At 32.2% G+C, this 19,160-nt stretch overlaps 1 protein-coding gene across 1 annotated transcript in view; it reads left to right on the top strand.

Annotated features, from left to right (window-relative positions):
* The window catches only part of LOC127709308 (epithelial membrane protein 2-like), a 68,646-nt gene extending 57,082 nt beyond the window's left edge, over positions 1–11,564 (top strand). Inside the window, exons 3-4 of the mRNA XM_052214776.1 lie at positions 3,480–3,617; positions 9,794–11,564. Of these exons, the coding sequence (XP_052070736.1) occupies positions 3,480–3,617; positions 9,794–10,047 (392 nt within the window). The 3' untranslated portion in view covers positions 10,048–11,564. The remainder of the gene's footprint in view (positions 1–3,479; positions 3,618–9,793) is intronic.
* Positions 11,565–19,160: the final 7,596 nt, after the last annotated feature.

The following is a 19,160-nucleotide window of genomic DNA, read 5'->3' as shown; positions in this document are numbered from 1 at the left end:
AGAGGGTCAATATTCTATTTTATCTATTTTCAAACACCATCTAGTATGAAGTATAGTTATTTATTCATTTATTGTCAATGTAATATACCTTAAAAATTGCTGTATAATTAATACTATATTTATATATATATATACTTTCCAAAAGACCAAAAAAGTGAAAAAGTATATTTTAACAAAACGCATTTGACTAACAGGTCGAACAACAAATGTTTTTAAACCCTGCTGACTGCCATTGGCGATTGCCAAATAAACGGATCACCGATGTAATAAATGGATCTTAATAATAAATTTAATACTAAACAGAAAACAATAAACTTGCGGAAAAGATGATATACCGCAAACAAAAGGTGCAAAGGTTTTTGTACACCATATCCGGATTTCGACAATTATTGTCTCTTCAGTGATGTTAGGAATCGAAACAGTATTTGGAAAGCCATACAATTAACCTCAATTTAGGATAGACTCTTGAATTTTGAGGAGTCAAAATAGGATGAACGGATCATATAAACCCGAAGGCAAATATAATACAAGCCCAAACGAAAAAATATAAACAAGTCTAAATTGAAAACAAATTTAAATTGAGGTAAATTGTATGGCTTTCCAAATACTGTTTTGATTCCTAACATCACTGAAGAGACATTAATTGTCGAAATCCGGATATGGTGTACAAAAATCTTTGCACCTTTTGTTTGCGGTATATCATCTTTTCCGCAAGTTTATTGTTTTCTGTTTAGTATTAAATTTATTATTAAGATCCATTTATTACATCGGTGATCCGTTTATTTGGCAATCGCCAATGGCAGTCAGCAGGGTTTAAGAACATTTGTTGTTCGACCTGTTAGTCAAATGCGTTTTGTTAAAATATACTTTTTCACATTTTTGGTCTTTTGGAAAATGTTGTTTGTGCTCTATTTAGACCCCTCTAACAAGAAATTTGTTTTGCATGCACACGTATAAAAATTGCGGTTTTTATCCAACGCAATATATATATATACACGTCTAAATTGAAAACAACGTTCAAACCTATGATTGCGTTGAATAAAAACCGCAATTTGTATACGTGTGCATGCAAAACAAATTTCTTGGTAGAGGGGTCCAAATATATATATATATATATATGCTCGGAAACGGGCCCTTTATTGGATTCAATAAAATATTCTTCTATTCTTATCAGTTGCTAAAGGGGATGTTGCATCATGATAAACCGGATTAGAAGACAGTTCTGTAAGAGACTCAACCACTTCCAACGGGCATGGAATTTGAAAATTAATTAAAACGAAAAAATGAAATGTCAATCGTCACTTTATTTCAGAATTCTTCCTCTTTTTACTTTTTGGGTCAAGGTCGTCTTCATTGTGAGAATTAACAATGAAGTCTTATAGACTTGGAACGATTTCGAGCATGAAATATTTTATAGACTTCTGTCTATTGTTGAAGACTATTTGCAAATATTTTTGTCGTTGGTTGCTATCATATTGCCGTATACCCAACATCTATTTAAACTCATATCTAATCTTTACAGGCTTCATTGGAACATAAACAATTTTGATGTCTTGAATGCCCAACTGTTCAATTACTTGATTTGAAACATTTCACAACTTGTACGAGGGTCTTCAACTCTGTATTCTTGCCATTAATCTCTAATCTACTATATATTTTAGCACCCAATTATTCTCTGTTCTATATATATACCAGCAACTCATCATTCTCTGTTCTGTATATTTTTATATAATTAGCACAACATTATTCTCTATTTTTCCTTTTATATCCATCTTTCTCTATTCTTTATTTCCCCCGTTATTTCCTATACTATAAAACTTATCCAAACCCTCGTGCATATCTCAAGCCAATGTTCTACGAAGCTAAGATTTGCTCAACAGAAACAGGAGCGACTCTGTTTTATGTTTGAATAGTCATAAACATGTGACATGTCAAACGTTTAGATCAAGTCACAACTCTTCTAGACTGGGAGCGACTTAAAACTAATTGCATTAGTTGTCAACTTTTCTATTGTTGAATACAGCATGTTACTCTCTAGATGTCTTTTTTTTCGTTTTGTGTCTGTCTCTGATGTACACAAATAAACTCATCGTAGATACCAGGTTTAAAATTTTGTACGCCCGAGGCGCGTTTCGTCTACAAAAGACTCATCAGCGACACTCGAATAGAAAAAATGTTAAAAAGTCAAAATAAAGTACGATGTTAAAGAGCAGTGAAGACCCAAAATTCCGAAACATTCTCTTATGAATTGTCATAAATGTACAGGTACTTTGACCTATAATGCTTTACTTTTACAAATTGTGACTTGGATGGAGAGTTGTCTCATTGGCACTCATACAACATTTTCTTATATCTATCTAAGAACATGCACAGAAAATGAGAAAATGAAATGGACTCAACAACAGAAAAACAGCATGTGGGAGGATTAAACTACAACTGTCTGCTGTATATAAACAAACCAAACCACATAATAAAATATACCTTAATTAATTTAATTACAGTGGGAATACAGAAATGCGTACGACAATTACGCTAGATTCCATATTGATCATGTTGATATTAATTATGTTGACTTAATTGAACCCCTCTGGTGAACTTCCTCTATTTTAATAGAATGTTGCAAGATTACTCTTGAGATCAGAGTAGGAAGGCTAATTACAGAACTTTGCACACCATTTTATATAAACATCGTATATATATATGGTGTGATGATGTTGCAACTTTGAGACACGAAACAGGTTGATTGATTGAAGTTGACCAATTTATTGACCAATGGATTTAAGGGATAAAAAGAGTAAAATGATAGAATCACGTGAATGTAGACACGCGAAGAGCATTTCGGAGAGAGGAGTTTGATATTATGATGCTAACCTTTCAGAAATCATATTTTATATATATAAGAGTCTGGATTGGGAGGTCTTTTTTCAGTATTCTTTAAATTTAACACCATGTGTTTCTATTGTATTCTATCATAACATATATATGAATAGAAAACTGTCATAATTATTGGGGGTGCCACTGATCGCTTGGGTGAAATGTCAATTCAAAGGAATATTATCTTCGTATAAGAAATAATTGAACATATTCATTAAAATATTTCAAAGCTATGCTATACATGCACTCTTCAATAATGTTCGAGACAAAAATAAATTTGGAATCTGAAACCGCAAAAACAAGATTAAGATTTGATAACAGAAAGGAAATAGAAAATTAAAGTGAAAACCATAAAATAATCAATAACGCTGACCGTTTCTTTGAATTGTCAATTTTATATACTTATGGTATAATGTAATCGAATTAGTTGCGATGCTGCTGCTGCTGCTGCTGATGATGATGATGATGATGATGACGTGGTTGAGGCCTGCACGCTACCACGAGACCACTTGGGCGATGAAATGAGTTGTTTGTCTAACAACTGACACCCTTAATCCTACTACATGTATAATCTTTTTTAAATGTTTGCCTTTTCTGTCTTGTAGATTATATGCGCACAGGGACAGCTTTTGGAATTATCGCCGTTACAGTTATGGTGATTGGTCACATGTTTGCATTTTATGCCCTTAGAAGGCCTAGATACATAGTGAAGCGACTGACAGCTTTAATTCATTTTATGACAGGTAAAACTACAAATAACAATCAAGAACTAATGATTTTAATTACTCTATGAGCATGGGAGAACAAGTTGGTTAACATGAAAATGTTCCAAAGAGTTATCATACAAATAACTTGCGAATAGAATTTAATATGATATCAATAACTTCCGAATAGATTATGATGCAAATAACTTCCAAAAAACACATGTTCAGAAAAGGTAAAATAACAGTTATTAGATATATTACCATTCGCGTTATAAGTAGAACTAATGAGAGGCACCAGTAGTCTACCGATGATCAAAACACGGGTTCTTCGACAGGGTAAGCGTCTACTGTTATGCATGTTTCATTCGCCATGCGAATTCACACTGTAAAAATTCACGAACGAAAGAAAAAAAAATGAAAAAAGACAATATACCTATAGTTTGGCATTGCACAAGGTCATGTTTTATTCTTACTGTTGATGACATTTTTACACTAAATCCATTGGATGGTGGATGTGAACTGATTGATATTTTAGTCTTAAATACATGATTTTTTTATTAGTTCTTATTGGATTTGAACTGGTTGTCAGTAACTGCGAGTACTATCAAAACTGTACTTTGTGTCTTATTTTGTTTTCAGGGATGTATAAATACCCTGCCACGTCCAGTCTGTGTTTTTTAAAAATGTTTTTTTCTGATTCGTATCGATCTGATGAATTAAGCACTCTTCAACCGATTTGTACAGTTTGTTCTTATGCTGTACTGTTACACCACTGTCCCAGGTTAGGAGGAGGGTTGGCGCCTTCAAACATGTTTAACCTCGCCACATTCTTTATGTGCCTGTGATTCAGTGGTTGTCATTGGTTCATGTCTGTCATATTTATTTTTCGTAAATTGTTTTGTTATACATAATTAGGCCATTAGTTTTCTCAATTGAATTGTTTCATATTTTTCATGTCGGTCCTTTGATTCTATAAAAGCCGACTATACGGTATGATTTTTTTTTCTTATTGTTGAAGGCCGTATGGTTGCCTTACATCCACTTCATTTGAACTTTGGTTGATAGTTGTCTCATTGACAATCATACCACATCTCCTTATTTTTATATTAAGCGAACAACACAGGCGTAATATGGACAAATAACTAAAATCATATATTAACCAACAAATTGCCATAGAATTAAGCTTTGGAGATAAACTATTTATTGAATCTACTGTCAGTATATTCAAGAAATTGGCATATCAAAAAGAGCTATACAAATTTACCTGTTATCTATGTCATGTTAAAACACGAATTGAAAAAAAATACTCATCAATCCGAGTCTTCAAACAGATTACATGAAATAAGTACATCTGCGACAATATAAATCTATACAAATTCCTAAATATCGGAGAGATTACTCACATTTAATACAATATATCATGATAGCAGACTTATAAATCGCAAAGCAAATCAGCTTTTGGGAATAATAGATTTTATAATGACACGTAGAGGAAGAATCCTTTCTAAACTCGCATTATTTATTTGACAGAAAGACTATAAAGGATCAAATATACTAGTTAAGATGTATAGGAGCAAGTATTGATATTTAATAACATATTTGTAACCAACCTTAAACGGATGTTTTGTTAATATTATGATATGATTATATAATACGCAATTCCTAAAATATAGTTTTTCGTTATTGTTACGCCTTACATCATTAGTGTTGCCACTATCTGCTTATTTTATACCGAACAATCAGGCGAACTTGATTAAATATCCCTAAAATATGTTCTACAAGTAAATGAGTATTTCCAGGCACATATTAAAGAATTTGCTATATGATTTTTTATTTAAAGACAATTAAGTATTCTGAATCCTTTTATTTGCCCAAGTGGGCTTTCAAAAATGTAGGTACATGTATTAACAAGAGGGCATATATAGCAGAAAATTTAGATAATCTTGTTATCCTGTAAGTAAACTTGTCGGATAGGAGCGTTAATCTTGTGACTTCTCACAAAATATTATACAGCGCTTGATATATGCAAACTTCACTATAAAACTTGACGGTGTAGTGGGCCCAAGACCACAATTAATGACTGATATAGTTCCCTTTAATTAAAGTGTATTTTTTCTTTATTTTTTTTTCCTTTTCTCATTCATTTCTTAGTTTTTATGGGGTAGAAATGAAAGAAGAGAGCTGAAATAAATTTTTGAATGTTGTATTTTAACTGATTTTGATATGGAAAGAGTGATTAGGCCAGGTGCAAAAAGTTTATATTTACAGTTTTCGGAACATCTCTTGACTTGTCTATAGGGGTATGGATGTGTATTGGCTAAATTTGTAAGCTGTAAAAGTGCAATCTTCGTGAATGTTGGATATATTTTTTGGACTAGTTCTGTACATTACACACACAAAAGATTTGACAAAAAGACTTGGTGCAATTTTTTAATGAGACAAACGTTATAAAGAACTAATAGCAGAAATTAATTGTGGTCTGTGGCCAGTGGGGAAAAGTGTATGATGTATGGTAAATGGACAATAAGGTATGGTAAATGAGAAATGGTGTATGGTGTAACGGGGAATTAAATAAGTAGGAGGTTACTACGGTTGAAGGACTATTTCTTTTGTATCATCCTGTTTAAACGACAAATATTCGTTTTTGTTTGTCTTTTATTGTTTGTCTTTTTGGGAGGAGTCGGGGGTTGGTATGGTCTGTCATACTGGTTGTTATATTTGGCGATTCCTGTTATTAAACGATTTTATTATAAAAAAAATACATCATTTCGAGAGTTTATATGACAAAAGGGTTGAATGAAATTAGCAAACAAAAATGTTTTATAATTATTCTTTGTCAGAATTGTCTGAATTTACCTCTAACTGAAAGTTAAAAGCACAAATAAAACACGGACTTTAAAAATGATTATATCACAATAGACACACATGCATGCATAAATTTAATAAATATTTCATTAATTCCCTTGCATTAGCTGCTTTCTTGAAAAATTCGAAAGCCGATTTAGTAAAATGTCTTTGGTTTAAAGGAATTTGTTAAAATCAGCGTCCTTAAAAATCAAAAATGTAAAAATAATTTTATTTTGTTCATGTTTTTAAATTCTGTCTTGTTGCTTTGACATACGTACAAGAAGGGGGAAGGTTGGTATTTGAAAAAAAACAAATAATCGGGCTCTTTTCACACAACTTTTATAAGAAACTCGTGACGATTTGTCAATTGATGAGAACTGTAGACTAGACTAGACTAGACTAGACTAGATGTTTTTTTTGTCGTTGAGTTACATCTACGTTTATTCCTACTCCAATTAGCATTTAGCTGGTCATACATAAATTCTATGATGTTTCAATCGAAATATACTCGTTGAATACTTGCATTTCCAGACTAATGACTTCTGTAATACATTGACCTTGGTACGTTCAAAACAATCAGTTTCTAAAGTATTAAGTGCCGTGAATTGAATTATCTTGTTTATAATGATAAAAGTTTAAAAGAGCGTGTCTTTTCAACATGAAATCGATTTGTTGTTTTATTTAAAGGATACTGAAAAATCTTTTTTGTTTACGTTTGAGGGGAGATTACTTTGATTAGAAGTTACAGAATCATCTCGAATCGTGGTATACATGTGTCCATACTTTTGTTTCACTAGTGACCAATGGAAAAAAGTAAAATAACAAAACAAAAAAAAAAGAATTCCAAGGAAAATTCTAACCCTAAAGTCCCTTATCAAATGGCAAAATCAAAAACTCAAACAAATCAAACGATGGAAAACAACTGTCATATTCCTGACTTTATACAGTCATTTCCTTATGTAGAATATGGTGGATTAGACATTGTTTTGTAGCTAACTAAACCGCTCACTTGTATGACAGTCGCATAAAATTCCATGATATTGACAACAATGTGTGAACAAAACAAACAGACATAATAGGTGAAAATGTCAAAAATTGGGGTACAGCAGTCAACATTGTGTTTTAATCTTAATCACTACAAAAACAAACAACTATGTCAACAAAAGAAAAAAAAAAGACATATAGACAAAGCACATAAGCAAAAATGAAAGACAAGAATACAAAAAATGACAAAAGCACGATAACGCAATGGCGGGATGTATAAAAACCGAGCCACGCCAAAAGGATATTACCAAAAATGAACTAAACAGTAAAGGTTAATAACATACAAAGACAAATAAACGATCATTATAACACATAATTAAGATTTTCTTCCGATGAACCTTTTTTTTAGAAAAAGGACATAACCCTGGTTCATCAACTTTCTGCTCAGACACTGGTGACGTTTTATAAAATCTTGAGTAGCAGATGCAAGCCCTTGAATACCGAATTATTTGGAAATGTATATCCTATATATAAAAAAGAAGATGTGGTATGATTGCCAATGCGACAACTCTCCACAAGAGACCAAATGACACAGAAATTAACAACTATAGGTCACCGTACGGCCTTCAACAATGAGCAAAGCCCATACCGCACAGTCAGCTATAAAAGGCCCCGAAATGACAATGTAAAACAATTCAAACGAGAAAACTAACGGCCTAATTTATGTACAAAAAATGAACGAATAACAAATATGTAACACATAAACAAACGTCAACCACTGAATTACAGGCTCCTGACTTGGGACAGGCACATACATACAGAATGATGCAGGGTTAAACATGTTAGCGGGATCCCAACCCTCTCCCTAACCTGGGACAGTGGTGTAACAGTACAACATAAGAACGAACTATAAAAATCAGTTGAAAGAGGCTTAACTCATCAGATGGATAAAAATACAAATACTACAAATACAAGTGGACGTGGCCGGGTACTTGTACATCCAAACATCAAAAAGACACTAAGTACAGATCTGAGAGTACTCGCAGTTACTGACAGCTAGTTCAAATCCACTAACAACTAATAAAAAATCATGCATCTAAGACTTAATTATCAATCCGTACACATCCAACATCCAATGGATTTAGTGTAAAGACGTCATAAACAGTCAGAGAAAAACATGACCTTGTGCAATGCCAAGATACAGGTTGCAACAGATTGTAGATCCATGAATGTGTATATGTATATAACAATAATATTTATTTTGCTTTTAATTTACTGATAACAAAATCAATATTAGTACCAATAAAAACAATATTTAATGATCTATTTACAGTGTTGAATTGGTAACCTTTAAGAATAAGTTTATTTAAAGGATCGATAAGTTTACCAGGAACGTTTCTAAATTTCCGGGCACGGTAAACAATATTTCCGTAAAAATGAGGATGTGCAATCCCGTTTGAAATAAGTTTTCTACAGGTACAACCAAACTTCAAAACCAAATCTTTATATCTGTGGAAGAATTTAGTAAAAGTTTTAAGTAATTTGTGGTAAAGAAATCCCTGGCTTAATAATTTACCAGTAATACATAGATTACGTTCATTAAAATAAAAAAACGTCACAACAGACACGGGCATAGCGAACGAGTTGTGAAATATAAAAACCGTAAGATGGTGCCAAAGAAACATCACCATCCAAAAAGGGAAAATTAACAATAGGGAACGAAATATCGTCCGTTTTGTCGTAAATTTTAGTGTGGAGTTTCCCGTGTAATACCGAAATATCTAAATCTAGGAAAGGATAGTTGTTACCGTTTAAATAAGATTTATTTAAAGTAAGTTCCTTTGTGTAAATTTCGGCAGTATATTGAGAAAATTCTTGATTATTTAACGAAAAATATCATCAAGATAACGGTAAGTGTTGTTGAATTTATCAATTAAATGCAATTTAGACGGGTCTTTACTGAGTTTGGTCATAAACTGTGATTCATAACAGTACAAAAACAAGTCTGCTATTAAATGGGCGCAATTAGTGCCCATAGGAATACCTACAACCTGTCGATAAACTTTGCTGCCGAAACGTACATAAATATTATCAAGGAGAAAATTAACAGCTTCAATCATCTCATCAACCTCCAGTAAGTATATCTAGATGCAGGTGAAGTTGGTATATTGCTGCTAAGGTGGGATGTAAACACAATATTTCTTATTTAAAGAATCTCCAAAAGTCTTCCCCTTCAAATGAACTTGAAAGAAGACTTTTTGTAATGGTTTAAAAAAAACTAAGGAAAGTTTTATTAAATGAATAGCTACCGACAACCAACTAAATATAAAAAGATGAAGAAGTAGTAGAGCAATAACTCTTTAACCGTTCTTTTATTTCTTTAGCTGCCTGTGTTTTGGTTGAAAACGAGGTCTTTATCAGAAGAACAGAGTATGCAAAGACAAAGCTTCCCCTGCGACTCCCTAAAGAAGCAGATCACTCCTACGGATACTCCTTTGTTTTATCTTGGATATGTTTTGTCATTTTCCTGGGAGCAGGATGTGTGTTTCTATTTTCGTCTCATAAAAGGAAAGCCGACAATTTGAACGAAGAATTGGATGATTTAGAAATAGATGAACCAATTGCAATTAGACGATGATTAAAATCCCGGTACAACTCAGTTCCGGTAAAAATGGGTTTTCTGTTTTTATCATGGCAAACAAGGACGAAATCCGAGAAAGAATAACTGATTCAATTTTAATTTTGAACACAGTTTTTATTATATGCATGCAAGTCCGAAACCTGGAGTGACAAGAAAGAACCAGAACGAAATACAAGTCAATGCATTTACACAGTACTGTTTATTTGTCATAATTCCAAAAAAAAGATTTTCATTTTCTAAGAGACGACATATTGTTGACATCACTAGGCTACAAGTGAGATACGTTGTGGAAGGATGGTTTTTTGTATTTGATTTTTCTCTGTTTCATTTTAAAAAAATCTACTACATTTTTTTGTAAATATTTTATGTTGTATCTTGCTCAACTTTCTTTTTATTTGTTTCGAATGCAAATTAAAATGCTCAATTAAGTACACGATTTTCCATTACAAAATTTCAGTCACAATACATTTTGAATACGATTACTGTAAATTCAGAAATTATTGCGTGCATTTATTGTTGCAATTATTGAAGAAAGGGCATAAATGCGGGAATAATTATTGGGATTTCAGGAAACGATGCATACAGATATATGCATCAGATACCAGAATGCGACTTCTTATTATTGCGATACTCATCCGGTCGGATTATTCGCATAAATAAAAACAACACAATAATTTCTGAATTTACAGTATGTGCTAATCACTTCTCAAAACCAAAATAACGCAAACGAAAGTACACAGTTAACAGTAACTTATCAAATTTTAGGAATTTGATGTACTAATATGCTCACAGTAATTTAAAAGTATGGATTGCCCGGCATAAATTACACGTGTACAATTGCGGATTATATAAAGTTTTGCGAAAGTCTTGCAAATTGTATATTGAATATTTCAAAATAAAACAAATTATTTCAAAATATATGTTTTTCATAAAAAATAGGTCAAATTGCAAATATTAAGCAATTCGGGGGAGGGGTTACCGAGAGGGTCCGGCTTCCCTAATGGCCGAAAAGTTGTGTTGTTAATACATTTTATTGATTGTAGATTGCTGTGCTCCTCTCTTACACTTAGTTTTGAAAAAAAAAAACTACCAATGATAAAATAAGGGACATATTACATGAAAGTTACAAATGTTTACTTTTCCATCCCTTTGTTTATACTTTCCTCTTGTTCATTTCTTCGATGAAAAATAATTTAATTTATTGGCATGGAATTGACGATACTTCATAACATGTTCAAAAATATACATAAGTATAGATTTGTTTGATAATCTTTTTTTTTCATATTTACTCTTAACCTATAACATGTTGTGTATTCCATTTGTCTTCTTGATAACAGTTTTAATATTTTTTTCAGTTGCAAGTATTACAAAATCTTTGTATATTACATGTACATATTTTAATTTAAATGCCTGTTACATATGTTATTTGCACTATTTTACATGTATCTATTTTTTTTCTATTTACCAAAGTTCACTACTTTTTACCATTTTTCAATAAATAAATAAAAAAATAATTTCAAAGTTGTATTTTTTTCAAGCAGTTATATACCCCCATTTCAGCTAATATAAGAATGAATGACAAGATTCAAAACTTCTATTCTTTTACTCTAAAATACATCTAGAACTATGACCATTGTAGTGAAAATGACGTTTAGATAATTTTATAGCCTTTCTGAATCTCGTCCAGAATCAGGAGATGCGTGGAAACTTAGAGAAAAGAAAAGGCGGAAGATACCAAAGAAAATAATCAAAGTTCATCAGTTGATGAAAAACTGTCAACACTATGGAGAAAACCCCAAAAAAGACGAACAGAAAAAATCACCGTCTACAAAACACTAAGTAGAAAACGAAAAACTGAGCAACGCGAACCCCACCTGAAACCGGGTGTCCAAAGACACCTAATAAATATTACGTAACGCTATTTGTTGAATATCGGGATCCATTGTTTGGGACCTAATAATCCAGCCAAAATACTTTGAGGAACGTTTTTGAAAGTATTTTCCTAGAAAAGAGTGAAGTGGCTTCAAATTATTGGGTTTGAGCATTTCTGATGATGATACATTTAGAAAAAAAAAACCCGCTTCAGTTGCACCAAGTTTATTAGGTTATTCTAGTTTACATGGTTTAACAGTCGAAATTCAATGAACATTGGAAAGACTACAACCGAACCCACCTACAAACAGACAGATGTACTATTACACTTTCTTTGAGCCTACATGTACTTAAGGTTGATTCATGGTATACCGCCATCTTGGATTGTACAATCGCAGAACAAAATCGGTCTAGTTATTTGACCAAACCTGCAAATTTGGAGACAGATTTGCAATCTTATGGTTAGACTATTTATTTATATAAAGAAAACTTGGTGATTTATTGTATTAATCAAAATATTTAAACAAATATCAAAATTTGTATTTTTAGAATCATTTTTTTCTTCAAATAAGCCATTTAAGGGGAGATAACTCTTTTAGTAAAAAAATTATACTAGACTGATAGGGAAATTTTAATTTTTACTTGTAGCAAGAAAACAAGTTCGGTGACACCCTTTTTTTTTAAAATTTTCTTGAACCATATTATTAAACCTATCTTCTCACAGTTTATTTCAAAATTCTATCTCATAGAATTTTTTTTTATGCACACAAATGTGTTTTTTTCATGAACAATCTAACCAAATTTAGGCAATTTTCAACGACTCATAGCTTGGAAAATAGCACGGTGACCCATACTTTTTATTATAATTTTGAAAAAAGCATAGTAAAATCTTCATTTTGGCAAAGTATAAGAAATTTCTATCTAAAAAAATATATACTTATGATCTACCTTAAGAGCCATTCAGTTGGAATTTGTTTTAATCTTCGGCATTGTCAGAATAATCAGCCATAGAATTGTTATACTATAGAACTATAAATCTAAGACAAAACTGTCAGAATCTGTTTCAGGATTTTACTGTCTAAATTCTGTTCATCTGGCAATTCCTGAAAGTCTTTAATAGAGTTTAGAATTTATCTAAAATTGTCTTAATTCAAAACATTCGAGTTATATTAGGTTATTGGGAAGACAATTTATATCCCATTTCAAATGTCGACATATGGTATTACCGTTATACACATTTGTGATGCAAGAGATTTTGCGTAGTTTACAAAAGCTACTAAAGTCTCTTGCAAATTTATCATAAAAACGTTCAGGAAATCTGATTCTGTTATTCCATTTCAAACTACGAAAGTAGAGTTGCATATACAGATGCCTACCTCATTTTTATTGTTTGTAGAAAATGTTGTATCAAGGTTTTGTCTATGTGAAACTTAAAATCCAATCATCATAATAAACACAAATGAATATTAACATTGAATAAAAATAAACATAGCAAAATAGACAGGAGGTACTGAAGATCTTCTGTTCATGCTGATAGGTTCAAGAAAATCAAAACATTGGTTTTGAAGTTACGAATACATATTGTCGATTAACGCAGGGACGAATGATGAACGGACCCAATTATCATTTTACGCTACTACTATTTACTGGCTACTCTTTACACTACTATTCCCCATGCTCAATTATCTAAATATCTAATAAATATTCTAATTTAATTGAGCTTATTCTACAAAAAAAGGGAATCGTTGATACACATTTCTCTTTCAGGCCCTGGGAATGAGTAAGTTTTCATTGTGAAGTAATGTTTCAAAATACACAGAAGATAATATCATCAAAATGTTGGACTTTTAGACCGACAACATATTTGTTGAGTTTGGTGCATTAATTTTCAACAGACAGTCAGTATTCTAATGGGTACATACTGTGCATCCCTACTGTCCAATTTGTCTTTGTACTCATATGAAGCAGATTCATATAACTTATCGTGAAAATATTGTGCAAAGTTCTTCAACTTTAGTTTTAGATAGATTGATAATGTCCTGTCACTCAAGAACCAACATGTTAACATTAAATAAGCATTTTACCAAACTCTCTGCTTGCTGGTGATTTTGCTCCTAGCTAAAGAAATGTTGTAAAAAATGTCGCACAAATGGTAACTTTGAGTGAATAGACCAGTTTCACATAAGCGACTTATCAACCCTGATCTCGAAATCATATGCGCGTTTTAGGTTAAATCCCGCGATAATTAACGATATCATACGTGACAGGGGGCTATCTAACCCGAATAATTCAGTCGTTATATTCCGCTGATCTACGATTACAAGTAGGAGAGATCGATTACGGGGAGAGACTGAATCATTCGGGCTAGAGGCTATCCAATTTACCCTTATATTTGGCAACACAATAATAAATACCGATAATACACATCTCTCTCTCTCTCTCTCTCTCTTAGTGTGTGCTGGTGGCAGGTAAACAGATGATACCAGTACGCAGTATGTTTGTCACGGCGAACGTAGCTATTATGTATTGTACATGTACAGGGATTTTAATCATGTAGAAAGACATGCGCATTAGATTTTTGTAACAAATGATGTAGTTTTTTTCAATATTAATTTTTTTTATACAGCTGTCATTACTTATATTGATTAATCATCATGCGTTCGTGTATACATTTACTTACTCATAACATATTGTATTTCAACGCTCTAACATTTTGAGTGTCTCTTAGAACAGGTAATGCAATTATATATTCTTGAGAACATGCATTTGGTTTTGTAATAGTTATCACACTTGGTGTGTCATTGTAAGATCACCCAAACGGCCGGAGGCCGGTGTGTGATCTTACACTGACACACCAAGTCCGAATGGGATAACTTTTTTACATCCCAGCTCTTCTAGACTATATGAAAAAACATTTACGCTTCATAACATCTAGTTCAGAATTCCATACAATAATTATAATATACTTTATATACAGAATTACTATATAGTATATACCCTTTATGAGCCACGGATACAACGTTTAAATATGTTAAATTAACGGTGTTTGTATCCAGTCGTCCTGGTGTAGGGGTATGAATCGTGGCTTCAGATGCTAAATGTCTTGAGTTCAATTCCCCGCTTAGACACTGGAAATTAAGAGGATTTTTTCCGATTAAATATTTCTAAGTTTTATTGTGTGTTCGACATTCCCGCCAAAATGTTTCAGAACAAAAGAAAGCATGCAGAACAAAGAAACTCAAGGTAGGGTGATCTGGTAGGGGTGATCCGATTCAGATCACCCCTGTTAGAACAAAGGAGTTGGGATGTAAATAATCAGAAAATGTGGACATATCCTTCGGACGTAGTACTAGTAAAATTCTTGTTATGTAAAAATTATCTATTTACTTATTCTGATAATAATGAATGAATTTAGTTACAATAAGATATCATTATCAGTAATTGAATATTCTGCTGATGAAAAAGAAAAATCTGCATCACAAAATGCAGGAAATAATTGTGTACAAAAGTAAAATAAATTTTCGCGCAGCAAAAAAAGAAAAAGAATGCGTAGCAACTGGGACATTAAATCGTGATTGACAGTATAATATTCACAGGTAGCAACAGATGACGATGAATATTCAATCCGAAAAAAATCCCTCTGGCTTCCGTCAGAATATCAAATGGTCGTCCCCTTTTCAGCAACTGTATGTAGAAAAGGGTACGTTTTTATCAATTGTCACCTGGTGAGATTGTACAAGGTAAAACTAGGGTTCCACATGGCGAAGGTGTTAATTGACTTCTTAATTGATAAATGACCTAATATATGGATATAAAGTGACCCCCGCTTATTTTTTTCTAATTTATTCTTCCCGCTAAGTGAACGACCTCAGCGGGAATCCAAGCATTTCTTCGTGACAATTAAAGGTACAAAGTCAGGCGGCATATTAGATCGTCTATTACTTAAACCTAAAACACAACAGTAGTCCGTTTAAAAATCTTTTAATGTGTCATTGTTAATAAAGTTGTCTCGTCAATATATATTTTGATTCAAATGATGCTCATGTACATATAAACGCAAACACTTAATCAGGTGATTGTTTTTTTCTGGTCTGCATGGTCACTGCTTACATCAACCGTAAGCCCCCAGTCGATATATTCTCGGGAATTATCGCGTGATTTCACAGTTTGGCTAATTAGGTTAGACATGCGCAGTTAAATGTGAAACTGGTGTATTGATATTACCCCTAAAAATGTTTTTTGAAAGGTATATCCACCATTATAAGGGGCCTCGGTAACATTTATATATATATATATATATAATTACTCTAAATATCAGCACACCAATGTTAAATCTGCAAATTTGCGAAAGCAAATTTTGGTTCTTCCTTCGCCGGGATTCGAACTCATGGTATTGGGATATCGTGACATATATACTTAAAATCAAATTCTGCGTCCACACAAGTAGAAATATAAAAAATCAGAGTTCAAAATGCTCTTTAAGTTCTTTAATTCATTACTTTTTTCTCCAACCGGTTTCACATCTTTGCGATAATCATGCATGATCATGTAACTAATGAAGACAATAGTAACGTAACTTCACCATCGTGAGTCCGTAACAATGCACAAAAGGGACGTAACCATTACACAAGTTGCGTCTTATCTATTTAAGCTTGTTTTGTACTTTTTGATGATAATCTGCCCTGTGGCACAGAACTCGTCAAGAGCATTTTGAACTTTATTTTTTTTTTATATATATACATATACACACATTTATATAATAAACAGGAATCATTGAGACATCTATTGAAAAACGGTCATGTAATGCAAGGATCATGACCAGCTAATGTAAAACATACATCATTCAACATGTAAGTGAACAAAGTAAATCATTGAAAACTACAGAGGATGCCCGAAAAAGAATTTTCGTTTGAAAGCAGACTTACTTTTGTATTTATCTTGTAGCCAGATTAGAGAGATAAGATGCTTGACGTTTCTTACTTACTGAAAATTCTGAAATATCAATGATAGCACACACATCACGTTTTAATGGGCAAGTTAGTTTTTTGGAGGATCAGTTTATGCAATTACTTATTCCTGATACACGGAAAAGTTAAGTTATTGAGCATAATCTTGTTAAATATTATAATACTGGTAGCCTTTTAAAGTTTTTATAATGATGTTCACCTTCAGTTCTGCACATTTCATACACATGTCTGTTTCTGGTATCTTATCACCAGTCAAGTAGTAAGCACTTCTGTGTTGACATGAATAATCGTTGATATGTTGATAATCATAAATATAAAATGTTTACAAAGTTTTGAATTTTTCGAAATACTTAAGATTTTCTTCCACAGGAATAGATTACCTTAGCTGTATTTGGCAAAACCTTTCGGAATTTAGGCTCTTCAATGGTTTTTAACTTCGTACTTTATTTGACCTTTTAGACTTTTTTTATTCGAGCGTTCCTGATGAATCGTTTGTAGACAAAAAGCGGCTTGCGTACACGACGTTAAGCCTGGTATCTATCATGAGTTTAGTTATACCCATCAAAAAGGGTTAAACAATTTTCATGAAACACCGATGCACGCAATACAAAAATATCAGAAAATTCTGCAACACTTAATTGCATACATATGTTACCATGGTTACTAAGCCTTTCTGTGTGACATGAAATACCAATGAAATGTTCATTTTCAGTAAATTTACCGTTTATAAAATTTTCAATTACTCGAAAACAAGTAACGTATGCTACCGATATCCACACGTACTATTTGAAATAACATTTATTTGGTACAATCGAGACCAAAATTTTAGAAAAGCAAACAATTTAGAACATTTGTGAATATAAAAACGAAAAGGACCAAGTCAACCTTCAACCGTCTAGAGTTCACTACGCATGACAAAATTGTAATCTCAAATTAAGAACTAAATGCAGGAGAAAGAGTTGAATGGCATTATGCAAACACATTTTTGTTCATAGATGTTGCCAGCTTTACAACATTTAGGTTTCAAACACAAACTGATTTTAAACTATTAGAAAGTGGTTTGTTATGTACCATAATCTACTCTATATTTGAATGAAGTATAATTCCATTGAGGGATAGATGATAAGAAACAACAGTATTAACCGATTTAAAGGGAACGAGACTAGGCTCGTCAACAGGATAATATTTCCTGCTATAAATGCAGATGTATGCAGACAATCGAAATGGACTCAGTTAAACATATCTTTTTTAAGTTGAAGTTATAAGCATTAAATTTCCACATTTCTTAACGCAACCATCAATACAATTAGATTACTAGTATAAAGCATAATGATTACTTGTCTTTTTGCAGTCCTATCATGTTTTTAAACTTAAGTTCGATAAAATAAACTCATTAAAGATACCAGGCTTATAAGACGCGTTTCATCTACAAAAGACTCCTCAGTGTTGCTCGAATTAACAAAATGGGGCCAAATAAAATGCGTGAAAGTAAATGAAAGAAGCTCTATTCTTATTATGTCAAAAGAGACAAAAACGACATATCCACAATGAACATGTGAACATTCACTTTTTACATTTTTATATTGGTTTAAAATGATGTAACTCAATTTTACGAAGATTTTAAGGTCCGTAAATCTTAATTCATAACTCAGAACTCAGTAGTTGTAATTATTGTTCTAAGATTATTTCCATTACCTAAGTCATTGTGAAAAAGAACACGAAGAGGAACCGAAGTGGCATGTAGTCTAATATGAACCATCAATTCAATACCGGTCTTTTATAATATACATATTTTGTTTTGTTTTAAGAGCAAATTGGCATTGGGTAAAAAAGCAAATGACTTCTATTCCAAATACTTTTATTCAAGTAATAGGTCTGTATTATTTACAAAGAAAATATAGAAGGATATTTGTGAATTTAATATTGAACGTAAAAGCAAGTGAAGCCACTATTGTTTATACAAAAAGAATTAGAATGATATATCTTTTCTGTTAAATGAAATAACTAATTTGAAATGCAAATGAAATTTTCAAACAACGTAAACATCCGTGAAAACAAATCGTATGACGTTCTCTTAAACAATTGAACAAACGTGTTAATCAGTTTTTTTGTCCACGCACATTAATGTCATGACTTTGTAAATCAACTACGTGTGAGTCGTTGATCTAAATATCAAAAAAGGCAAATGGGCGTGTTTCTGGAATTCTGTACTTTTTGTCTCTCTTTATTTGTAAAGTGTTATTATAAATTTGAACACACAACTGGGTTGAT

Source organism: Mytilus californianus, unplaced genomic scaffold (genome assembly GCF_021869535.1).
Source record: "Mytilus californianus isolate M0D057914Y unplaced genomic scaffold, xbMytCali1.0.p SCAF_7, whole genome shotgun sequence".
Classification (NCBI taxonomy): domain Eukaryota; kingdom Metazoa; phylum Mollusca; class Bivalvia; order Mytilida; family Mytilidae; genus Mytilus; species Mytilus californianus.
This window is presented reverse-complemented; position numbering and strand designations above follow the sequence as displayed.